This window comes from Ornithodoros turicata, chromosome 6, assembly GCF_037126465.1.
Source record: "Ornithodoros turicata isolate Travis chromosome 6, ASM3712646v1, whole genome shotgun sequence".
NCBI lineage: Eukaryota > Metazoa > Arthropoda > Arachnida > Ixodida > Argasidae > Ornithodoros > Ornithodoros turicata.
The window spans coordinates 30,609,520-30,636,242 of record NC_088206.1 but is presented as its reverse complement, the minus strand read 5'-3'; the positions used below and the strand labels follow the sequence as shown (position 1 = coordinate 30,636,242).

The window sequence follows — 26,723 nt, the reverse complement described above, 5'->3', positions numbered from 1 at the left end:
GTCTCTGAAAAGTTTTTGTCACGAAATCCCCGCTTGACTGTGTTTGTTTTCGTCGCCATTTTGGGTGGCAGTAAGGTGTCACGGCGACTCCCTTGATAAAAACCGAACCAATCAGTGGAGCGAAACTGTGATTGACAGGTCGAGCGTCTTTTTGTGGCTCGTTCCAATGGCCAGACTCCCTTTTAATATACGGCTCTGCCCAATGTGTCCTGAGGTGCCCTCTGTGTGGCGCGGACGGAAGCGATTTACTGGGTGCTTCAGACCAGACAGTCGAACCCAACCCTAACTGAAAACCGTTATTAACCGCTATTTTTGGCCGAACTGAACCGAACCGAGACAGTCGACGTCATCTTGGAGCTGAACCAGAACTGAACCGTTAAAGGAGCACCGGTAGCATTCATGAAGTGACATATATTATAATAATATTCTAACCAGCCTCATCTATACAAGGTGGCCACCTTAACCGCAGAAGTGATCGCAGACACATACACAAATAGCACTGTACACACGCACACAAGCACACACAAATAGCGCTGTCCAAGAAAAAAAAACTGACAGCTCTCTTTTGACGTTGGTGTTACAAACAGGTGCTGCATTGTAAGACCCCTTTGTAACACAAACGTCATAGGAGAGCCTGTCAGTTTTTCTTTGACAGCACTATGTATTAGGGATCATTTCTACAGTTATCGTGGGCATCCTGTATATGAATGCGAGTACGCGGACCAATCCATGGATATGTCGTCGGCTGTGTGAGTTTCGATCTTTCAAATTTTCTCTTCTTCATTTGTTTGTGTTTTTGTTTTTTATTTTGTGAAGCACATTGCGAGAGCGATCTCTCTCAGCTCAGCTACAGCATGCGTCCGTGTGTACGAAGCTGCAGAATAAACTCCCAACATGCGTGTGTGAACTTAAATAAGCCCGTCAAGCTCAGGACTCATGAACTGCACGTGACGTTGTTATAGTGTCTCTTTCCTTCTTTCTTTCGCTCCCTCTTTTTCGTTTTCCTTCTTTGTTGTTTTTTCCTGCTTTTCCGGGTTTTTTTTATTTTGCCTTGTTTTTGTGAAATAGCAAGCCGGTCTGGCTAACCTTTCCTTTCTTTTTTTCTCAATTAAAATATCCCCCCACCCACACCTACACACTTAGAAAGTAAAGGACCAGAATGAATGAAGAGAACATACCAAGCTAGTTTCCATTGTGGATTTGAAATAAAAGAGGTAAAACTACCATACTGACATTGTATTTAAAAATCGTGCATGGGTCGAAAATGAGTCGAACTCTTTGTTTGCATTTGCTCTTGCACGTGCTCTGTCTTTGTTCCACAGCACGGTTCCACAGACACTTCACTCTAACGGCGACATGGTAGCATGGCGGAGGTCAGTGATGACACGATGACGCGCCTTTTACATAAAGACCCCGGGCTCAGAATCGCACCATTCTAATCCAAGTACCACGAAGCGTCGTTTGGTGATTAACGTGTATATACCTCTACCCGAGAAACGTCATGATGACGTTGGTAGACATGCTGAAACCGAAACAAATCAGAAGGAGAGGGCTGGGTTCCACGAATGGCCTAGGGAGCCTCCATGTGCGTCCCATTTTCAGGGAGGCGGCAACTCCGTCGTCTCCGTCGAGCGACTCGTCGAGCGCCGGCATGTTGACTCCCACATCGCATTGGGCGTCAGCGGCGGGGTTGCGTTTTTCTCGATTTTTCACGACAGGAAGGGGGTAAAAGCAGAATGAAGGATACTAGCATAGCAAAACTGTTATATATGCTAGTAGAGCTGGTCATGGGTTGTAAAATATGTTGTTAATGGTTTGTAACGTTTGTCTAAACTCGTCACTGCACCTGGACACGTGGTCGCGTCTCGACCAGCGAATTACAATAGTAAACATGGGAATGTGTATTGACAACAGAAATATGTTAATTGCAAGCATATTTTATTATAACATCCCATTCAAGTGCAACGCCAGCTGCCGTTGTGCTTGAAAACGACGTTGTTCTACCGACATATGCTCCTGTCGCAACTGCACCCTTAATCGCAGTTGTACAAATTTGTCCACGATTACATGACATAGTTCTTCTTTGTGTTGGTTACAAGTCGGGAGATTATTGCCCACATTATTATGAATAAAAGACGAATGCCTCTTCACATTTGTATGAAGAAACGTGTAGCACATTTCTCACGCTGCCCGAAATATACCGAAGATTCATTGCACCACGTACGTGTTCACGAAGCTCAATGAGCTTGTTGTGGCTTTGCGGAGATTTAACGCAATTGGCACACTTGGGCACACAGCACCCTGGCATTTCGCTGCACGACGTATCATGCGAGTAACGCACTCTGCAGATCTCCACCCACGCTTGTCTTCATCCACCAACGAATGTATTTGCTCAATCAAGTAGGAACTACTCAAACAAGAGCGAACGCTGGTTCGCGACCTAGCTCTTTAGGCGACAGATCAACGACCCCATGCCAACCATACGGAGATGAACTGAGCCCTAGCAGTGGTTCATAGAAATAGAGAAAAGAAAAAAGGAGCTCTTTCATGAGTAAATTCCGATGCAAAAGAACTGTGACCCGAACGTGGTACACGCAGAAAAAAATCTCTGGAACTCTGGTAGAAGCCGCAGCAACCCATGGAGGCTCCCTACGAATGACCACTTGTTCGCTGCCTCCTATTGAAAGAAAAGCAACACCAAAGGTCGCGTCGCTTTCAGGGAACATCGTAATCCCCTCAAGACTGTGGCTTTCGTGCGTGACCTTGTTCGCCCCTAGATTCGAGCGTAGTTCAAATCTACCATACTGGTGGCGCTGTCGAGCACTACGACGTTATTATGTTTACGAACAGGGAGATGTCTATTCGCGTCTCCTGACTGGTAATCAATAATTTCACTGAAAATAACTTAGGCAAAGGTAGCAAGCTTGGTTGACTGTTATATTCCTGCCGAGATTCTGCGAACCCGATGGGAGAGTTAACCACCGCGACATGAGCTACGTGCGGGGACAGTCACCCCAAACCAGTAATTCATGGTATGCTCCTGTCCTAACCACTACGAACATTGTCTTTCATATTGCGCAAAATCTTTCAAAATCTTGAACCACCGTTGACATCTTCCTGTCCACTTCAAGCACTGTACCACACAAACGGAAGTGTGTTTTAACCTGTCTATTGTGCTTCATTCCCACCTGTGGCCCCTGAACCGAACCCTTTGGAATAAACCGGTTGGAACCATTATAGTTGCCTTCCGGAGTTGAACCGGAACAGAACCCTTCGTCGAACCTAAACTCGAACCGAACCGATAAACGTTTCGGTTCGACTCTCTGCTTCAGACACTCTTGCGCCGACTCCAGAATCTCCTCCCTTCCCATTTATACCTCCACTTTACAGCCATCACTGTAAAAGAAGAGAGAAAAAAAAGAGGCTCGAACATCACGGCCTCACTTATCTCGCGCATGCCTCATCTCCTTTGTCGTGTTCCCTTGGATTTGCCCGAAGGAAATCATCGGGTCAAGAAGTATTGCTGCTTGGAGCGAATTTTTTGCTCCTGCTCCGCCAATTCAACGTATGCCCCGATTCGGCCGTGGAACATTCTTGCCCCTGCCTGGGGCAGAATTTTGGCCCAGCTCTACTAATCCTATTGAAAATTTTTCTGATGGACCATCAAATCTGGTGGTTGATGGCTCGCATCAGGCCTCATAGTTGGTCCGCCAGGCCTGAAGTGGTCGAACAGTTGTGTATCTCCAAAGCAAGATCATGCATGATTTAGGACATAGATTTAATAATACAGTTATGAAAGTCCAGGTGTCACGCGGGAGTTACGTAATACTCTTTCCTAATGCATCGTAGATCAACGGCCAATCTCCACGGCACGGGGCTGCAAGACAGATAGCCGCCCGTCGGAAACGACTCATCGCAGACGCATTAACATGGGCTGACCTGTATTTCAGACGGAATAATTCGTCGATCCTACTTGTTGCACCTCTCAATAGTGAAGCTGAAATGCCGACTGAAAATAATACACAATCCCCTCGACCGACTCCCTCGAGCAAAGGTTATGAGTGACTGCGAAGCGGTCGTGTTAAGCCTTACCGTGTTCAGAATACATCTCTCGCGTCCGTGTGGGTGGGTCTACAACCAAATGCGGTCAGTCCGAAGAAGCTTCCGAAAAGTATCATTTCTTTGCACACCGGGTTTCATATTCTATCCGCAACGTCTCAGCCACAGTGAAAACGTGCAACCGCATGTGCTGCGAACAGGCGAACGCCGACGCGAAAGAGGAAATCGCGTAGGCGGCAACCGCATGGAGCACTTTTGCCAACTGAATGGCAGCAGAACTTGAAAGGAACGGTGACTTACTAAGCGAACAATAGACGACGGACGGATGAGCCGGTTTCTGCCAAGGATAGATATTTAGTCTGAGGAGAGGAAGTGACACAACCCGACGGAACCGTGTGCGCCAATGAAGACACGCTTCACAGGAAATGCCACCAGCACGTGACAAAGTCACCTGTGTCCATGCCTGTGACCGCTCTTTTTTTTTTTTTTTTTTTTTTGCGGCCTTTGCTTTCTTCGCCCTGCCTCCTAGAAGGACACGCAGATGGCCCGTCGCGCGGACTTCGACGTGGATATATTAATATCGGAGGTTTCAAGGAGGCGGCGAAGGTGACTAAATGAAACGTCAAAATATTATTAATATCGCACATGGGAAATCCGAAATGTGTGAGGAGACAGCGGTAATAAAAATGCAATCTGATATTTCTTTAGTGAGCATTGCTAGAAACACTCATAAGCCAACATTCTCTTCGTATCTAAAAAAATTTTGTAAACACCTGATTTCTAGATGTTATTAGCACCGTACTTTTTCAAGAACCGCTAAATATAAAATTTATGTTACTAAACAACGCGTACAGCAATTTACTACAATAAGCATTGCCATATCGTCTTTTTTCCTTTTCGGCTAATAAATATCGCCCCCCCCCCCCCCCTATTGCCACATCGCGTGCAACAAGCGGTGGTAAACGCTAGGCCGACGCTTCCTCATGATAACCTGAACGTGGACATTCTGCTCCATGCGGTTGCGTAGCTTCGATACCGCTCTGTTCACGCTGAGTTGGCGCTCCGTTGGCCCGATTCAGTTGGCAAAAGTTGCTCCATGCGGTTGCCGCCTAAGGGTACAAGGGTGTGGCAGAATCAAATATGTTCACAGATAAAATGCGTACATAACCATGGCGTCTGTGATGGATGTAATAGAAAATAGCTACACTCGACAGAGGGCTTTGATTACTGCGGACACCATTGATATAGAGTTAACAGTTTCCGTATATTAATACTCCTGATATTTTCACAGCATCGTGCGCATTATTCGTCGATGTACACTATACATAGGGCGCACACCGGAAAATGTGATAAATGTTTGCTCGATTATTACTAGCACTAACCTAAGTAAATCAGCATCGATTCCAGACAATTTGTTTCTGTGAACCTGGTAGTGGTGTCAATATTCACCCAGATTTTGCCTGTCGATATGGCGGTAACAGTGTATCTTTGGTCGACTTCATGAAGAGCTGTGCCGAAATATGCCTTAGAGCGTCTCAGAAAAACCCAGGCAGCGCAGCCGGTGCCGGGAATTGAATCCGAGTGGCTTCGAAGTCTAATGAAGTTTTTGTTTACGGTACAGGTCACATACAATCAAAGATGAGCAACTCAGAGCAAGCTGTGCATTGGTGGGATACCGCAGATGGATCTTTAGCGGCAACACTTTTTTTCACGCTTTGTAGTTGGTGTATGCGGCAATCTTGAACATTGTGAGTGCAAGAACGTAGTGCACCAATACTTGCAAATAGAGTAACATCAAATCTAGTGTGTTATTTTTAAGATACGACGACAGAAAAATAGGTGATGTCAAGTTGCCGGTGATGAGTAGATCAAAGAGTGATATTAAACGATAGGAGCAAATTATTTTTAAGCAGACTCAATGGCTTGCATGGTGAGCGACATGCACAGCAACAGCACATGCAGTAGCACACAAGCTAAACCAGTGTTGCCAATGTCGTTTTCGTATCGGTTTTGTAACTTCCTTATCCAGAGGCGGAGAGTTTTCATTTTCCCGGAGGGGGCAAGGGCGCTCTCTGGCGGGGGGGGGGGGGGGGGAGGATATGTTTATTAAGAACAAAAAGGAAAGATAAGCCAGATGGACGTCGGCTTGTTATTAAAAAAAAAGTGAAAGGGGGAAGTCAAAAGAGGCAAAGAAAATAAGAAAACAAAAAGAAGGAAAGAAAAGGAAAAGAAAAATGAAGATCACAAAACTAAAGCTGAAGAATCACACACTCTGGCGGGATCCTATGATGTATGCAGAACTGGTATAGAAATAAGAGGAAGGAAGAACAGAAAAAAACAACAACAAAAAAACAGAGATAACGTAAACAGTGAACATGTGCACAACTGAAGGCATTATGCCTTTGAAAACGGAGTGCTAAAAGAACAAAATGTATTGAATCATCGGTGTTTGACGCGAAATGCGCGCAATATAATGAATATATGGTCAATTAGGTGGAGCAGCGGGAGTTGAACCCGCTCCCAACGAATATGCGTTCCGAAGATCCTACCGTTACACCTCACTGGCAGCTGCTGGTACTTTTTCGACTGCTTCGTTTCATTGACCTGATTGCATTGAGCGAAATTCAGACTATGTGTTGTGTCATCCTCTGTGTTTCTTCGCCTCACCTTCTACTGTGATAATGAGCATGGTGGGCGGATACATATTTTACAAATTGCAAGATGCATTTTTGGGTTGGTGCCTCTTCGCTCGTTTGACTCTGGCGCGCCGAGCCCCAAAGGTTGGTGTCAGCTTCTTAGCGGGACTTCCCGGGGGAGGCGGCGCCCCCCCTAGTTCATGTTCCGGGGGGGGGCAAGGGCCCCCGCGCCTCCCCGCAGTCGGCGCCTACGTCCTTATCATTCAAACACGGCTTCCAAGAACTCACCGCCAAGAAGTGGACGTTCGAGAAGCAGAACTGTCACGTACACCATGGAATCGGCAAAGTCAACCTGAAACACAGTGCCGGTCTTGGTAATGATGCAGTTCTCGCACATGTGTCGGTAGACAAAGACGCCCAATAAAAAGAGACCCACGAGAACGCGCGGCACTCGTAGTGGCGACAGTTTAGTGATCCGCAGGAACTCTGTCTGGAACTTGTCTTTAATTTGAGGGGCACTTTCAGCCAGAAATGCAGGGTATCTGCTTTGCTCTGCAAGATGTAGAAGTCAAACTTAATTTGTGTTCCGGGTTGGCTTCGTTCCTAGAGTTCCCCTCTTACCTGTGAACGCAATCTGTAGCCAACTGTAATCTGTCTTTTCGTCGGAGTAACAGCTCACAATATTCAGCCTTTCGTGTAAGTCTCTTAAATTGGTGTCCACGTGATGAATATTCATTGCCAGGTTGTAGTAGAGCTGAGGGGCAAATGTTATCTTTACACATTTTCGAGAAATATTCGGTTACCTTTGTCTCTGTAGTGTATGCCGCTACTGTCACTTTGACAGGAAGGTTCGCCTGAGTCAGTGGCCCCGGCCCAACGTCCTAGAGGTTACATAAAAAGTCATGCTACTTGCAACATGATTAACAAGCTAGACGCTTGTGATGCAGCTGTTTTGTAGAATGGCTGTCTTACCGCCAGATATGAATATGTGATGACGGCTTGCTGGAGAAATACGGTGTTCACATACAGTCCCTTCCTGGTCACCTCGAACACATGTACTCCGAGTCCACGCTCGTTTTGCTGAAAAATACGTGGAGAACAACGTTCTACTTCGTGACGTTGAAGAAAAAAAAAGGGCGATCTGCCTGCCAGAAAGGTGGCAAGGTACCCTAAAAAAAAGAAAGGTAAAAGAAACACAACACATGAATAGGCCCCGTACAGGGCAGTGAAGTGTTCACCTGTTAACGTACGATAGCGACACAGTCGAATTCTGTCTTAGATGCACTGACACGTGAAAGAAAAGTATCACAGGACGGACTCAAGTACGACCTCGATAGGCCCGATCTTGAAGTGGTCGATATCCCGAAAGCTCCGCCCACATTTATAGCGCGTTACGCGCTTCTCATAACGCACGTTACCGTAACGCTTGCTATGTTTATCGATAGCGATCACTGTCCATAACGCTACTGCTCCCATCGCCAGGGATGCGGCTGGTTACGAGAGTAAAGGCGCAGACATAGTCCGACGTAACTATGCTGCGCATCCGCGCTTTGCACAGTTGCGCTACGCCGCGGGAAATCACACCCTCTATAGTCTAGCGGCTAGCGCGGCCGGCGGCATTCAACACGCTAGGACGTCGCTCGCGCAGAATAGAACATGTTCTACTTTTCGCCGACCGCGGTCGAGCAGTCAGACCTGCGCAGTCGCAGTCGCGCTGGTGCAGTCAGCTCGACTTTGCGCATGCCTCACGGCAGCAGGCCACTACTGACGCGCGTCTGACTGTAAACGCATATTTCCCGAATGGCTTGGTGTAGCGTGTCTGACTTCGGCTGTCGCTGACTGCGACGCCAAAAACGTCGGACTATATCTGTGCCTTAAGAGCCGCAACGAACCACTGATCTCTATAGTAATAGGCTGGATAGCGGATTGAGGGTGCAACCGTGCGGTCACCGGCCGCCATCTTGCGAAACTCAAAACATTGCCGTCCGCGACTCAGCTGCATAATCTGCATGCGCCTTTGCGTAGCATTTTTGTGGTGTCATGCCCGCCTGCTGTGGTTATGGGTGTACTGTCCGTACTGGCAAGGCACAGTGGACGCCATTTCACAAGTAAGTGACTTAGTTTTACAAATAAATGTGATTTATTAGTCCACGAGCGCGGTGACAAAACGTTGCTGTTGGAGCATGTGCGCGGCACTTTGTGACTCGTATCTCAAGATCTAAACGTTAAACTTCAAGCAGTACGTTATCGGGATAGAGTCACTGTAATAGTCCAGACTTCCTGAAGTTCACGGGTATGGTCTTGGGACGCAGCAGGCGTTGAAGTGCGCTTGTCAGGTGTGGTATCTACGGTTCATTGTTGGTCACGGTATCGACGATTGCTGGCTTGGATCAGCCTTGCCATCCCTTCCGTAATTGATGGCATAAATTGTTCAATGCAGGTTCCCTCACAGCCGCCCAGAACATTTAAAAAAGTGTGCGGTGAATGTCAGGCGAAAGGACTGGACGCCGTCGAGGACATCACTGGTCTGCAGCAAACATTTTAAAAACAGGTTCTTCGACAGAACGGGTCAAACCGTTCGACTGAGGCCAACACTGTGCCCAACAAGTTCGACCCCCAGAACACCTCCAGAAAGTAATAATGCATGCGTCATATGTAGAGGCTGGATGTATCTGCACTAAAAGCTTGAACACACATGCATGAAAAATTAATCTTTCTCAAAATATGCACCTCTAGAAATTCACTTGCATGCATTTAAAACACGCAACAAATTCACTGGGGCAAAAGTATCTTACTTATGCAGTGTACAAAAAGCATGCAGAGTTGAAAGCATAGGTCGAGAAGTTACCCGTCAAAAGGAACTCGTTACGAAGTTACCGTGTGAAAAATGTAACCAAGTTAATAACGAAGTTAGTCAGCCCGAAACGTAACTCGCAGTTAGTGAGTTACTAAAAAAAAAGAACTAGTTACTCGCAAGTTACTTCGGACACAATATAGCACTACACAGGAGCAGCGCGTGTGAGCAGTTCAGTTCGACCCTGAGTTGCCTGCGTTGAGTTTTCGTTTATGTCTAACAATTCAAACGCTTTGCATCTTATTCCCTGTGGGCACACAATGGTTCAGCTTCATTTCAATAGCAGCAGTTCTTACTTCCTGAACAAAATACTGTCATCACGTTTTATGACATAAAAGTGCCATGGAAGAACCGGAGAGAAAGCAAGAAAATAAGTGGACGTGAGTGAAAAATAAAAAGAAGTAGTAAGTAAGTAAGTAAAAAAAAGAAAAAAGTCCTGTGAAAGTTACCACGGCGCAAAAGTTGCGAGTTAAGTTATAAGTTACCAAAAAAGGATCTTAGTTGCAGTAACGAGTTACCTCGAACTCTGGTTGAAAGTGTGTATTTGCATGAAAATCTAACCTCTATGAATCATGTTCTCTAGTTAAGAGTTTCAAGCCATGGTTGATGATTGGAATCAGTACTGCACCATTGGCACCTTAAAGCTGCAGCTAGTCCAATATATGAAAGCACTCCTGAATTATGCATTCATATGCAGTTAAAAGCCACTCCATATTGGATAGGACAATACTAAGACGAGCGAAAACATATAAAGAAAAAAGTATTGCATGAAAAATTTGCCTAACGTACAAACTCGTATTAGTGGAACATACAAAGACACCAGCCACATGTATCTTTGGTGCGTTTCAACATGTTTACTTTACTTAGAGACAATAAATAATTTTTCAACCTGGAATGTCTACTCTTTATTCTCCCTGCTTAAGTTTGCGACAACATGTGTTTGGATGCAGCCCAAATGAAAACAATGTGATCCGTCTGATCAAAGAAGTTTCCCAGTGCTATAGCAGTATCGGACTGTACCACCTTGCCAAGGAATATACAGAGAAGGTGACAGCCAGGCCTCATCTGCGAAAGAAATTCTCAAGGTTAATCATATTCATCAACCAGTAATGCACTCTGCCCACCTACCTGGTCGACTGCTTCAAACTTGCCTTTGCAACTGGAATTGCAACTGGACTTGTGATACTTTGGTGTTGGAGATTTCACCACAAGACCTTGCTACTTAGCCTTTTTATGACATATTCACTCTACCCCTTATAATCTTGAATTGTCTTTGCCGTCACTTACCTTCCTAGTGCACATTTTTCTAGTCAATATGTTTTTGCCGTCATATAGCCTTTATATCACATACTTAATTTCATCCTAGTCCTTTGGAAGTGCTGTACAGTCGTTCGGCCCTTCCTGTCACACCAAGTCATATCTAAACTTCCCGTGCGAAGCATAATGTTTATGGCCAAGTATTCACAGGCATATTAAGGTAGTTTCATAAACAACCGTGCCAAACATTGCTGAATGCCACGCCACAATTATGAGAATACTGCTCCCTAGCATTCCAGACCCTCAAGCCGAAAGGAAATGGGAGAGACACGAGAAGTAACACGCGCACACGATGACAGACCACAAAGGAAACGTAACACAACAAATACAACACCACACGAAACCAGCAGATCACATAATAGAAGTTCAAAGTACAAAACTGGAACGACACGAGCGTCTCACGAGTACAAAATAGACAGGAAATAACATGTACGTGACAGGATTTTACACAAAAAAATGTAAGGAACCTAATCACGGGGAATTTCTGCAGCGATCCGTGGCAAAATTTTAGCGATGCAACAAGGGAAGCGCTCACAAACAGCAAAACATGTCACAGCTTACATGCATTCCTATGGGCTGCAATCGCCCTTTTGAGCACCGCAATATGGCGGCCGGTTGGCGTACCCTTTCCCGCGATGCCCTCGCCCATCTGCTATCCAGCCTTCTAAATAGAGATCAGTGCAACGAACCGATGTGTTTACGTATACTCGACGTCAACCAAAATGGCAGCGCATCGAGCTGTCGCTTCGAAAAGGCTTAGAACACTACAGACGTCCACGGAATCATTTCGTGAGACTCCTCAGTCTTTCTGTCGCTCAGTTTGTTCTGGTAAACATCATGGTAAACATCGTTGGTACGGATGCACGACCAGCTGTTGTGACGAAGACTTTCAACGTACGATCTTCAACCAGGATGTACGTGACGTTTTTTGGCATCCACGAAATGTGGTGTGTGTCCGTGCAAGAAATGTAATGTAAACAACCCAAAAACGCATGAAATTTCTGAGAGGTTTCATTTTAGTTTGGTTCAGTCGTCTGCATTCGTCTAAACAAACCAATGCAGAATGCTTCCATACATCACCAACAACAATGGAGTAGAGTATCTCCTCTGGCGATGAAACTCCCCATTCATCATCTCACAATAAAGTTGCTGTTGTTGTCCTTTGATTTGCCTACTCCTGCATAAAATAATGGGAAGTTGAGAATAACCAAATAATGGTAAAATTCCAAAATCCTTCGAGCGAGCAGAATTGCTCACGCGCTTGGAAGGAATATATGTCTTGATGTTATTCTTAACAGCTTCCAAGTATACCCCGTTTTCTCACTATCAAATAAATAAATGCATAATCTGGAACACAATAAGAATGATTACCTTCTGGTGTTCCATGTAGGTCACCAATTGAACAGCCCCCGCATTTTCATTGCACCTCTAATATGGAATGTATGATTTTAATTACGACGTGTGTACCCAGGTACCCATGGGTACTCAGTTCAAGTGCCGCTGGCAATTACATGTCCAAAATAAATATGTACAGTGGTGGACAAAAGTTTACGGAATACGCTCTCGCGCATTCCTTCCTCGGAGTGACACACTAGCAGCGAATGGGGCTGTACGAGCTTACAGACATGCCTATAGGCAACCCAGTGACCTGTTTGTAAGTCCGTAGGGCACCATTCGCTGCTAGCTTGTCACTCTGAGGAAGCAATGCACCGGAGCGTGTTCGATAAACTTTTGTCCACCACTGTACATAGAAACAAAAAAGGGGAGAAGAAATTACTCTATCAAAGTACATGGGATAATCGCGAACAAAGCAAGATAATACCGTGATTGCGATTGTTTCAGGACACAAAGAGACAAACAAACAAAAATATTCGAACCTTTACTGACAGCCATGACTCTTACAGAAGCCCGAGAATTGTTATTGAAAGAAATCCCGTTTTTATGTATTCATCAACAAACACTGAGATAATGTAGATAGGTAGTGCAGCAGGGAGATAAGACTTAAGGAGATGGTTATAGTAGTTACCTGCTTTAATAATATAAAGGTTCATAAATATGTCTCCAGCTTGACATTTGAAACGTACACTTGCTATCAAGCGGATGGTGCATTTTGCATGGAGAAATATGCTTTTTATATTATTTTGAGATCTCTCAAAAAAAGGAGTCAAGACGAGCAGTCAAACAACAACAACAACTTTATTTTCGGCCTTGGCCGAGCAGTCAATAGTACCAATACGCCCTGGGATATATGACATTGAAGTGAAGCCTCACCTTAAATGGGCCTCTTCGTCAATGGACTGTGGAGAGATGCAGTAGAATGACAGGATACCCTTATAGTGGGCTCTTGTCCACGCAGCTTCTTTGGTAGCTGACGGTTTGACAGTTGCATCGATTCATCATGATTTCACCATGAGGGTCTACAAAGCCGTGATGGCGCATCCTTTTATTTAGGAGGAAGCAACAGGATAGGTTTTTTTTTTATATAATATCCCCAAGGTCCTTGTGGACATTGCTATTGTTCCACCGTTGTTGTTTTCAACGAAGATCGATGTACATGACATGAATGCGCTTGTATTTGTGTCTAAGTGTATTTAATATATTCTGAGCAGTATGATAAGTGCTGCAGCAAAAGTTCAATCAACGTACCTTTGCCTTCACGAACACTGCTGTTGACCTCGCAGTTTAGAGTGCCTCTACCCATGCAGCACACAATATTGGGCCCATATCGGCTGGTCATTGGCGATACGGGTCCAATATGCAGCCCGTTTCGCCAAGATTTCCCCCATATTGGCTGAAACTGTGCAATATGGGCCCCATATTGCTCAGTTTGAGCCAATATTGGGAAAATCCTGGCTTTATGGGCCCCATATGGCCCTGTACACCCCATATTGACTGAAAATGCAGAAAATGGTACATACCCGTGTTGCACAAATGCCCAAGCAGCACGGCAAGATTTGACATTGAAGCGTGTGAAATGCCCAATTCAATATGTCGTTACATCCAAGAACTTCCCGCAGATCATACACATTATTCGGAACAGTCAGCATACGTGGCAAACCCATTGTAACATTCACTAGAACTCAACAATTCAACTTTCCACTTTCTGGAAGCAGCCGCCATCTTGCTTCGCGATGTCAATCGGTTGAACCGACTGAGAGCGAGCGTGGTCATTTGAGCGAAATTACGCGTCCTACAACTAATGCGCATGCGCGACAGTCGGATTGGACGTTTCATACGGGCTAAAATGTCGCTGGTTCCTCTAATGATAAGGGAATTGCGACAGGTCAAGTAAAAAACACAATGGTTGATAGGAAGGGGTGGCTCTCCTTTAAAGCTAGGTGCTTTAAATTTACTGCAGGCAGTGTCAGTTGCTGAGGCGTATGTCTGTCACTGTCACGAAAGTGTTTCGCTCCTTTGTACTCTCGGAGCAGGTTTGAAATTATTGGTGCATATACTAGTGCGATCCCAATGACGGCTCCTGAAGGATGAAAGATAAATCGGTAAGCCGGTAATCCAGAAGATGTGGGTTTGAGTCCTACAGCTGGCTAACCTTTTCAGCGACTTTCATCTTTCGTCGTAATTTCTTAGGCAACTTGAGGCCTTGTATGTGATTGTCCCTTCTATGTTGTTCCAGCCTCAGAACATCAGTTCTCTCCTGAAGGATGTTTGGCATTGGCAGTTCCGTGGGACTGGACTGCCTGCATAGCACTAGTTGATCCTGCTCTTAGTTAGGGGGAGAGCAGTAGTGTTTTTGAATTGTGATGTAGGCACGCTTTCGTTTGTCCCGTCCTACAGTTGGCAATACGAAGACTGGAATAGCACCTGGTCTTGGTTTTTACGGCGATGCGGTGTTGTTTTTGTGATGCTATGCAACGTGGATCAATAAGAAGATCTGCAGAAATGAAAAAGCAAAAAGAAGAGAGAAGTAATATGTGGATAATAAACCGGATAATGCTTTATTATTATTATCTTATTATCATAATATGCTTACATATATTATTATATATATACATATGACTATGCTTTATATTATTATCCCGCGGTATCGCTGCAGTGGATGCCATAAGGGAATTTCAGGGAATGACCGAGCTGATGAGCTGGCCAAAGCAGCTACAAAAATCATACCGAAAGGCCAGGCCCATGCCCATTCAAGTAGTTTCGCCTGCTCCAGAGCTATCAAAAGACATGTATGAAGGTTACATCATGGTACTCGGACGGGAGACGGGACTGCACCCCCATGAAAGAAATGATGTTCTGAGGCTGGAACAACATAGAAGGGACAAATGGACAAAAGGGACATGAAGGGACACAAGGGACGGCACACGCCTGCACGCGCAGCATGGGCTAAAAACACCGATGCACGAGCTGAAACGACGTTCACTGCTTAACGCCGAAGCAAGAAAGAGTCCGGTATAATTTCGATTGTAGCTCCGTAACGGAATCAAGGTTTTGAATTATGATCACAAGTACGAAATTAACATAGCGTGTAACGTAATTTGAAGTGAACTTGTTTTTGCATTTTAGTGCCCCTTTAAATAATATCCATCTGTACCTCACGCGTCTTGGGATGGACCTTTCGCCGGACCGCAGCTGCAGAAAAGTTGACGTGCCTCGCGTCTTATTTATGCTGTCGTACACACATCACACTTCTGCCACAAACACACACCATATTTCGTAGGTGCCACAAACATGACGGATATCATAAATAAACATTGTACGTTCAGAACCTTCGTCACACCAGCTGATCGCGTAACTGCACCAACCTTGGAAGATCAGCTGTGAACCCCTATCGGCAGCCGGCTAGATTGTTTCAACGTAGCAGGCGTAGTACACATATCACGACATAAAGTCTTTACCGTCTTCAAGATTTACGTCACGACACGGCAAACTACACACACTGCAGAGATGAGTCCCCAGTTGTGTAGCACCGATTGTGAGGTTACGGTGTGTTGATGCCGGGGACCGTCGTACCAGTCCTCCTGAGGTACCCGAGGATCCGGCTGTAGAATATGTACCACTGCGCCCATCTACAACGTTGCAAGCTCATTGGCCGAGACTGTGTGCGCGCTCCGATTGGTCGACAATGTTTTGAAATCACATTTTGTACGCGCGCATGTACGTGCAGCGTCCCGGCGGCCGTTTCAGCATAGTTTCGAAATAGCCGGTCCCGGCCGGCATAGCGTCTTCTTGTGTTCCATGTTTCGGTGACAGTTTGTAGAAATATGTTCGCTGTGTTATTCGTGCGTCAATGTGATTGTACGCGCGTTGTGCTGTTTCTGGACACGAACAGTCTATCAACTCCGGAACTGGAATGCTACGTGAGTTGGAGCGATTGGAGGATTGGAGAGTGAAGAACATGTTCGGGCGCCGTCGGATTTCGAGGGCTCACAACAAAGACAGGATTACGTGCCACCCAAGCGCTTTCCGTTCTGCAAGCAGCTAAAGAAGACGCTCATCATAAAATGGTACGCACTCATGAGACTGCCTCGGTATTGAAATGAACGGTGCGTTCGTTTTGCTTCAAGTTCGTACTTGGTTACAGTGTGTCAACAACGCAGTGGACTTTGTATTCACAGTTCATCCATGTATCAGATCTTGGAATCAGTGCTTTGTTTCAAATAAATGTTTCTTTTAGCCAAAAGAACTTCAGTTATTTTGAATATTGGGTAACGGCGGCAGGCGTGAAATCCAGTAGAGGTTGGTGGTAGCCTGAACCGGCCGAAAGGAAAGCCAAACGTTAAGGCTCCTGATTGGCCGACTGACTATGTATAATTCCTACAACGTTGCACTCTCATTGGTCGTGTGCCCAGTGTTTTGTAAATTATCTCAAACTATGGGCTCTATGCGGAGGTGTTGGAGCCTGGTCGTACCAGCAGCCCGTCGCTACAAAATTACACTAGCAATCTGTACCACAGAGAGACTGACGGAGTCACGAAACTGTTCCACGGACGTCTGTGATCTTCTAAGCCTTCTCGAAGCGATTAGTTGATGCGCTGCCATTTTCTTTGGCACAGAACGTACACAAACGTACCAGCGGCAGCGATTGGCTGGACGGCAGTACTCTCGCGATCACCGAACCAAGTCGGAGCGCTCCGTGATGTGGGATCGGTTCGCTCACATTGATCCCACCTTGCGCTACAGCAGCGGTCGTTTCGAACAGATTTTCATGAGACCCCTCTGGCGGTCGCTCGTATCAAAACCGCCATTACTTCCTGTCCACCCTGTGATCCTCGTTCAAGTTTCGGTTTAGCAACGCTTTGTTGCTCGCGTTGCTTTCTGTGCTTTTATGCCTCTCCAAAGTCATATAAAATGTGAGCACCAGTGCGGAAACAACGTTTTGTTAACGTGTGCTTGCCACGGCTGCGGCTGTCGTTCAACGGAAAGCAACTCTGTCACTGGAACAAAGTTTCATTTGTAAGTATGTACTTTATCGGTTGTTTCGTGCCACTGTGTGTGAGAGAGCCATCTTGAATCGTTCGTTTGCGAGCTGGCGCTGTGCTACAGCTGCAGGTTCATTTGATTTCCTCCATTGTTCTACAAGTTTGATTAATGGCATTCTCTACCACTTCAGCAACAAATGCACAAAACGTGGCCATGTCGTCACACAAACATCGCTGCCACGAAATGTTTCTAGTCCACCGTGATTTTCCAGCTGACCATAACTGGTCTTGTAATACAAGAGTAAACCTCCAAGCACACAGAAATAAAACTGCACGCGGGCGCTCATCACAATGAGGATATCACTCCAAGACGCCGGCATGCGCATGCTCTTGGGGTCACGTGAGCGGTCACGCGGTAGACAGGAGCATCCCAGAATGCAATGCGAAGGCTGGCTGGCACGGCCGTCCCAATGAAAAAAAGTTGGAAGGGCCCTCCTGTGTTTCCTTCCTCCATGTTGCGCTGGATGGGTGCAAATGGAAGCTAGTGAGAGAGGAGGAGAACGTAGGCAGAGAAATTCAAGCGGCGCCCCCTAGGGAGAGGGGCACCGAGGTGCGTACCGAGGCGTTTACATGGCCACTCCAAGCGAACCGAACCGACTCCATTCATTCCTCCGAAGCGGATCAAGTTGGGCCGCATTTAGAAGCGGTCTGAGGCGTTTACATGAGTGCATCGGGACCGCTCACCCGGTTCGGTTCGCTTTAAAGGGACAGTCTGGACCCCAGATGTGAAGTAAATAGGCCTCATCAGATGATTCCTTATATCTTTCCGAGCCACCATGCAAAATATTTCGTTTATATTCGGCTCCGAGAATTTGTAATGCAATTTTCAACTTGCATCTTTTGCCCCCGACTAAAAGCCGCACTTGGACAGTCGTGACGCCAGGAGCGTTCTCTTCCGGCGATTGCGGCGTCTGCTCGGCTCATCTCGGCGAGCTGTGTGTTCTTTGTCCGTCGCCGCTCTTGGTTTCCGTACTTCGAATACACATGGCATTCGTGCTTTTTATTAACAGTGACTGGTTACTGCATATATGACGGTGTTGAGCCATGAAGCATAGGTGTTGCGTAGTACATCGTGAGAACAAAAATGAAAACATAACGGTGCGTGTCATTTTTCGGGTTTGCGGAGACCGAACCCCTAAAACAGTTGGGGGTAGCCAGTATTCACCGTCCTGGATAAAAGCTCGGTGCAGTACCAATGCCTTTTGAAAAGACAAGTAAGTGTTGTTAAGTTTTAACCTCGTTTCCGTCACAGATTTGGCCTACACAGGCCACGTTTGTCAGAAAACGTTTACGTACAAAAACGTTTGTCGGACGCGTCTCTCTGAGTTGCAGCACCAACCCCCTGCATAAAAAAGTTACAAGTTAGGAATAACATAAATTATTAAACAACTCGCCAATCCCACCTGGGTCAAGTCTCACCTGAAAATCTCACTTTGCACCTCAAACAAGCGCTCAGAGTTGTTGTGTCGTGTTGCACAATTGTGACGTCGTGAACAACAGTGACGTCACGGAGAAACCGAAACCGGATATAGGTTAACCATAGGATTTATTTCATTTTCTCTAAAACGGGGAAGCTTTCACCGTTTCTATTTTACGTGCTGGATATACGTGTGGAGCACAATCGAATGGAGTCGCAATCCGAATACCCTCCGGAGGTCCGGACTGTCACTCTAAGCGGTCCCGTGTAAACGGGGAGTTGGATAGCGCACGTTATCAAGAAATTTAACGCAACGCGGGTTACGAGGAGCAGATAGCGTGGGCTAAATCTGTGCGGAGCTTGAGAATAGCGACAACTTGAAGATCGAGCCCCAGATCTTACCTAAAGAAGAAAAGATTCCACCACCAGCAATTCAAAAACTCATTCAATGCAATTCATAACTCCATAACAGACTACATACTATTAGCTCACCACAGGACACTCTTTAAGCACTCACAATCACGTGACTATGGTAGCCGCATCAAATCCATCGAAATGAATCCCAAGAGTAATCCTAAACTATTTTGGAACACGTGCATCTTTCTAAAAACGAAAACAATCTATATGCTTTAAACACTAACAGCGAGGTATATTCTAATCCAACCTCGACGTCTCAGCTTTTCGCTACACATTTTTGTTCAGTATATAAATCCAGCAACGCACAGCCACTATACCACGCGAATTCGAGCTCCGTGTCGAACGCCTCCCATCACCTTCCTTGAATAGCGGTGTCCCACGAGGACGTCATCACAGCTATTCGGTAGCTAAAACCTACTTTGACCCCAGGGGTCGCCAAAATTCCTACTGAGGAGGGCGCGCTCTGGCTTAGAGCAGTCCAAGACACCATAAGGAAAGTGATATCCCCGAGCTTCGGTGATATTTTTCTGTTTGCCATAGGGAGAAGAAGACATAAAAGGAAACGATACGAGGCATTCATGTCATGCAATTTGACACAGAAAAATGTGTCCGCGAGCACTCGTTGCTCCTAAAAGATCAGGTTTTTGAACCGGTCCGGCTAAGCACACGTCTTCACCATGTTCTCGTTGGCATTATTGTCTTCACTTAGTGGCACATGCGCACCAAGTGCGGTTGCGAAGGGCCTTGTGATTAAACTTGAGTAGTAAGTCCGGCAGGTGCCCTGTCAACGTTTCCCTATGTTCGCGTCCTCTCGCTGGTTAAATATCTCAATGAAGATGTAGGTCCTGATTGTTTTTCTTGTTCATCTAAAAAGCTACATGGTCCTGCTAAAAGGAATGTCGCATGCGAATCTCTACACATTAGGGAGCGACGGTTGTCTCGGTGGAAAAGCGTCTATAAAGGGCATGCGTGGGCACTTCGTATTCGTATAAATCACCCAGTATGTGACGGGTACGTGATACACTCACTCGTCCAAGGTAGACGGCGTCCTTTAACATCTGTGCTGTAGGCAGGAGGAAATCTAGCACTGCCATGCTGCTGTTGTCGGGCAACTGGACAGTGGGCCTTGAAGTCTTTTCGCTCGAGATGAGGCAGCGTGGAAACTGCTTTTGCAGATGGTACTTAATACCTACGGCAAAGCAAACATTGTTTAATAAGGAAGTAAAGCTGTTCCGGGGAAGGGGTGCGAGAGGGGAAGGGGTGCGAGAGGGGAAGACCGTGGGCTCTCATAAGAGCGGCATGTAGCGGCAGCCGAGGGAATTTCACTGTAGGATATAGAAATGACATTAGATTTTTTTCATTCAATTTTGCTGCAGGGCATTGCTGTGCAGAACATTTATGAACAAAACAAATTACTTGTGATGTCTGTAAATACGTAGAGCACATATGTGAATTCTACGTCTAATTTTCCCCTTCGCTATTGTTGTGCAACATTTTGTAGAGACTGCATCTGGATGCAGGGGGCACTTTACGCTTGTCCTACTTAATGGAGCAGTCTAGTGGCGCACAACTTTGTTTCTGGTTTTGGTCGGTATAGAATGTTAGGCGACCGAAAACACTTTTCCCACAATTAGTGCAACCGTAGCGAAATTGGGACGCCTGCAATAGCCCCCTGAACCCCTCCGTGCGCGAAACACCCTCCTTCGCCTTCACGATAGACACATGATGAGCGCCGCCACACGCGTCACTATGTGACGCGAGCGGTAGGGACGCTCTTCATTGGACCTGGGATCACATGATCGAGGTGAGCAACACCGCGCAGGCCGGAACGTCTGCTACCGCTTCGAAGACGCCATGCGTTCTCCCGCTGCGCGATGTCCGAAACGGAGGGTTTGAAGGTTGCAACGACACGACCACGATTTTTTGGGACAGCTGACACCACGGGAAGAACGAGTGGTGCAGCCCGAAATTAACTGTGGGTTGTACAGCGATACCCCAGTGCTTTCCGACAGTGTGCAGCCTCTCTGACCGTTTTCACCACACAGTTGGTTCAGTGGCTAACAGGTGCCGCCACAATACCGCCGTCATCGCTTGCTTTCTGCTGCTGTGAGTTCTGAGATTGCACAGAAGCCATGGATATATTACTTTTGTGATTGCTACCTTATTTTGTCAGGCTGCATATATGCTTTGTTTTTTTATAAAACGTGATATAAATCATATGAAGAATAGAAGTCAACTAGAAACAGCTCGCAATGTTCGTAGCAGACGGTTTTTCGTAAAAACGACTGATGGGGCTCTGTACAACAAACGTCACACCAGAGTGGGTGATTTGAGAGAGTGGGTGGGCGATTTTGCAAATTAATTGCGCCGCGGAGAAACAACTTTGGACAAAAATATCTTGTGGGAATGCTTTTCACGTACTGCTTTACAAGATGACAGCAGTTTCTGGCCATGTTAGATACCACTTTACTGCTCCTTTAAGGCTGATACTAGCTCCGGAACAACTCCGATAAGAGGGCACATCAGAACGATGACTGCCGCAACCGCTTGGTCGCAGTTTGTAATGAGAGACGAACCAACCGTTGGCGGTATCGAAGATCTCCTGGTACTCTTCTCCAGGAATGAGTTGACTCTTCGGAGCAGCTGCTGTGTCCCAGGGAGAATAGGTCATGCTGAAATGCTTCGAGACCGGGTCGTTGACAATCTGCGGGGAGAAGCATGTGTTGTTTTGTGGAGGGTGAAGCAAAGCTTGAACGTACATGGAAGGGCTCCAACAAAAATTATGCCAGGAGGAGCCGAAACTAGGATTACAACTCCTGGGACACATATTCGCAGAAATAGGTAAAGTGCATCGCGCAATCCTGGTGCGCAAGAGAGTTCTCAGTCTCGCAGGACAGAAAAGTTTATTTCCTCTTCTGCCAGTCTCAGTCACCAAATAATGTAGCAAGCAGTTTTTTTTCTTTTTTTTTTTTTTTGCGGTTGTATTTGGCACTGCACTGAAGCAGAGCAGTTAACTGTAGCGGAGTATTCTCGGCAGCTCGGCTCATCCTCACATCACAACACGCCAGAAAGAGCTGGGAAAGATCACCGCTGTGCGTACTCTTGCGTACTAATTTCCTCAGGAAATACTCGCTTTTCAAAGGCGCGTCAATATTTTGCATTGCAGTTCCTCAAGGTAGTGTTAAAGCTCAGCTACGCCGATTTTCGAGTGTTACAGAATGGAATGGTACTCACACGATGTGTTCATAAGGGAACACTGATTATGTGTGCAAAATAGTTATTCCAAACTCCTCGCGGTTTTCCGAAAAAGTGAATTTTTAGTTTTACTGACATTTCGTCTTGTGGCCCGCAAACCCTGTGTCGACGACACATTCGTGGACTGCCCGTGCTCCGGCTTGGCATGACATTTGGCTTGGTTTCTTCCGCCAAGCCGGCCAGTTTCTTCTGCAGAGCCGTGTGCTGCGCAGATTGACATTGGGGAAGTGATAAACAGTTCGCTATTAGGGAGCCAGTATATTTCTGGACTTCACTGAACCCACGAGGAACGCGAGTTTTGCTTCCTTCGACTGCAAAGTATTTGCTAGGCCAGTACAGACTTCCTGGTGTGTTTCGTGTTCTGTGCTGCGTGCCGAGAATGCGTGAGCGTTTTGCCCCCGTCTGCAAGAACAGTTCATCATGCAGTTCCAATGTTTCAAACCACAACTTTCCGAAAGGCGAAAGAAAAAGCTATTGACTGCAACAATCAGTTACAACTCCGACTGCGTGCCACCTTCGAAAGCAGCGATTCGATCTGTTCATTTCGCTCATACGAATGTTACGGATGCAATGCGCAACTTGTTTCACACGAAGCCGAAGATGTCTCGTCCGGGATGCTGTGCCAACCAGCAGCAGGAGATAAAGGTAAGACGCATAATGTTAGACAAGTCAGTCATGCGCTGCAAATGCCATCACATAGGAAAGGAAAATACGCTATCTGTCAGTTACTGCTTCATCCTTTACAGATTGGGCCCCAGCGGCTGTATTCTCAGCACAGATTTGGAATTGCCTTATTTGTTAAATGATTTCGCAGGCATTCTGGCACCACCGAAAAGCTTGCACTCCACGTCTCAACTATCACCGTCTGGGTTTCAAGCTCAATGCTGTCACCAGTGCCAACCTGACGCCCCTTGAAACTTCATCTGTTTTTGTTGACGGAACAGTCACACCTGGTACTGAGACATTTCATTTTCTGATGAATCAAGTGCATTGCATCACCTGTGCTCGACTTCTTGTGTTCGTATACCCTTGCTGTTGCTCGCTAGCTTAGAGCAACCATGCCTGAGGTGTTGGTGTTCTTACTCCAGCGCTTTCAGAGTACATTAAAGCAGTATCATCGTTCGGCAGCACATCTGGTGTATTTTGAGTAAGGTATAAATTAAAATGTTGGCTCAGCTGTTGTATTTTGGTCACAAATAAGGTGTTCTTCGAGAGCCCTCAAGGGCAGTATAAGCAGTTTCATGTGTGCAACAGCACATACCTTTTCTTAGTTTTGAGTAAGGTAAATCGAAATCTTCCAGTTGATGTGTTTCGATCATAAATTATGTTTTTCGAGACGTTTCAGGATTACATTCAAACAGCATCATGTGTGCAACAGTACATTCTTTTTCTCAGGTGAAGTAAGGTAAGTCTGTCCGCTGTTGTGTTCTGGCAATGCAGCAGAAGCTTGTGTTGCATTCAAGTGGTATCATGTATACAAAAACTTGTTTTATGCCTTTCTGTAGCTGCTGTACTGATATTATGAGTACAGAGACATTCCTGCAGAACATATCGGAGCATCTTGAGTGCTATTGTTGGTATGACCTGCAGCAGTATATTGATAATGTTAATTATTCAATGACTTCAGCTAACATTTACATTCTTACTTCCAGGTAAACCTGTTACGCAGATGCCCTACCCCTTGGTATGCTTAGTTCAAGATTGTACCGAAACAGTCCACCTGGAGCATTATTTTTCATTTGGCAGTGGTATAACTATCACAACACACCACACACTGCATGTCTGAGGTGCGTGTATAATGCATCAAACCTATTCTCAGGTACAGGCGAGCTGGTACGCAATTACAACATGAAAGAACTGACACAGGGATCGTAAAGTAATGCCTTTTCCTCCGTGCCTCGGGTTTCATGTTGTTATCCTCACATGCAGCTCATTTCGCCTGTGGGGTGCAGCAAAAGCACATATTGTTTTTTGGTCACATGACACGGGGCATAAATACAGTGAAACCTTCCAATGTTGGACACCCGCGGTGCAGCCGAAGCGTGTCCTACTTATAGAGGTGTCAGAGTTACAGAATATGAGGGAAACAAAAAATCGAAAAGATCACAGCTGTGTTGCCAGAAATGTCCCCCTTCTTCAATTTATGGTCCTTAGTGGTACCTGGTGGTGGTGCCTAGTCGTGGTACCTCGTGGTAGTGGTACCTCTACCCACTCTTCACTGATAATTATTACTGATTTTGGTAGACTCAATTCCGTTCAGATTACACTCAATGGCGGTACCTCTGGAGCTTTTCGAGCAGCGAGGACTTGTCTCTGAAGCGTCAGCCCGCTTTTCATTGCTTTGGTGCAGTGCGCGTTTAAAGGCTCTAGACAAACCGAAGACAAGTGCTCCCACAAAGAATTATAATGTAGACTGACAGCACTTGTTTCTGGACTCTAAAAACTAAACAAAATGCTGAGACCAGTATAGGGGGAAAAAGGGGCGAAAGTCAAGGCCACTGGCTCATTTTGGGTCTTTTTGGTGCAAACATGGGCCGAGATTGAGGTAATTTTGCCAGGGTTTTGTCCGACTTAGCACAGAAAACCCTGTCCTACTTCCAGGATAAGGGAGTGTCCGTGCTCATGTAGTTTCAATGGGAGCCTGCCCGTGCAATGAAATCTTGTCCGACATGGGGAGTTGTCCGAGGTAGGGAGGTGTCCGACTTTGGAGGTTTTACTGTACTATACTGCATTCTACATCATGTAATCTAACAGTTGTTCACGTTTGGATATTTTAACCATGGAATTTACCCTGTATCCACCATACCTTGTCCAAACACGAACAACTGCTAGACAGCAGCATGTACTGTTGCCGTATAGCACTTATGGCTTGCGTCCTGTGATCGGAAACAATGGTATCTTTTTCTGTTATAGCCGGTAAACTACAGTAAAAATGGGAAACACTGTGTCATACCATAAAGCACTATGGGAAATGGCAGTTTGAAAAACTAGAGAAGACTGTCATTAGAACGGGGGACATGTTCTACGGTGAAATTTTTTACAGTGTGTGCTGTACCACGTAATGCACTGCAGGCCCACCACAGTATGGAAACGCTCTGAATACTGATTTGCTCAAAAAAGGAATGTGTGCGTTTCTTGTACTAACTTCCCCTTATGCAAAGTAGTAGGAAAACGTTTTCACTCAATGGGGAGGGAGAGGACATCATCTTGACCTACAATGTGTCGTGTGTGAAGGTCATTTTGAAGATTGTAGGTGGTACAAGACTGTGTTCCCGCATTCCTGGCAGTGTTGACTAATAACCATAATAAAGTAGAGAGTACATTTGTCGCTTCATATATTTGTATCATGGCAAAGTATGTAGAGATACATCTGTCTCAACATACAGGTGACAAAACTGCTTTTTCTGCCTAAAATATGACACATAGTTGTTTGTTCAACACTAATAATCATGTGCCGGCCTCCATGACATGCCTGTGACATTAAAAAGTGATTAACGTGTCCCATAGATGTGTGCAATGCTGAAGATGACTGTGTACCTTCTATGGATTCTTGTTTCAAGAAAAGTACTGTGTGATTTGCTAACAGCGCCTGGCTGTACCGTCACAATTCTACATAAAAATATGTAAAGTTTCCGGAAGGAAACATCATGAAGGTCCATAGCGAAAATCCATGAGGCGAGGGATAGGAACGGACATACACAATGTCTCAGCATAGTGTGCGTATGTCCCTTCTTGTATCTCCCCTTCAGGTCTCGCCATCATGGACACTATCACCAGCTCGCTTACTGTTGAACCGTTGTTTCAGCGATAAAGGTCACTTTCATGAACTGGATGGCAGTCAACGTGCTGTGAATAAAAAGAATAAACAATAATGGAAGGAGCTCAATATGATCCTTAGGCTGTGCGTGGTCATTGCTGTCTGACAAGTGGTGACTTAGAATTTCAGGAGCCTACGGTGGTAGTATTCTTGTGTTCTCACCCTTGATGCCCATTGTGTGTCATCGATCAACTGTAATTTGCTAACATGCACATAGCTAAGACAAAGTATATTTGTATTTCTTTGAATACAGTTGGTACAGCACATTGTTTTTTACGTGTTCTTTGGAAAATATAAATTAACAAAATTCTCTACCCTGCAAGTCTCCTGTCAGCTCTACAGAGCAGCTTCGAATCTCACTAGAAGCCAGGTGTGAAACCTAGACGAAACTAGTGTCCATATAGGTCATAGGTAGATACTATTATTATTATCAGATCATAGCTCAGGCTTAGGTCCTGGTTGGTAGCAACGCAAGTGAACCTCATTAAAAAGTGGTGGAGGAGGCGACCAA

General features: G+C 45.7%; 1 protein-coding gene across 1 annotated transcript in view; it reads right to left on the bottom strand.

Moving 5' to 3' along the window:
- The window catches only part of LOC135396504 (uncharacterized), a 140,564-nt gene that overhangs the window by 45,764 nt on the left and 68,077 nt on the right, over positions 1 to 26,723 (bottom strand). The window contains exons 9-15 of the mRNA XM_064627517.1: positions 21,721 to 21,844; positions 20,169 to 20,329; positions 7,668 to 7,775; positions 7,499 to 7,576; positions 7,317 to 7,449; positions 7,132 to 7,247; positions 6,984 to 7,047 (exon numbers count right to left, since the gene is read on the bottom strand). Coding sequence (XP_064483587.1) covers positions 6,984 to 7,047; positions 7,132 to 7,247; positions 7,317 to 7,449; positions 7,499 to 7,576; positions 7,668 to 7,775; positions 20,169 to 20,329; positions 21,721 to 21,844 — 784 coding nt within the window. The remainder of the gene's footprint in view (positions 1 to 6,983; positions 7,048 to 7,131; positions 7,248 to 7,316; positions 7,450 to 7,498; positions 7,577 to 7,667; positions 7,776 to 20,168; positions 20,330 to 21,720; positions 21,845 to 26,723) is intronic.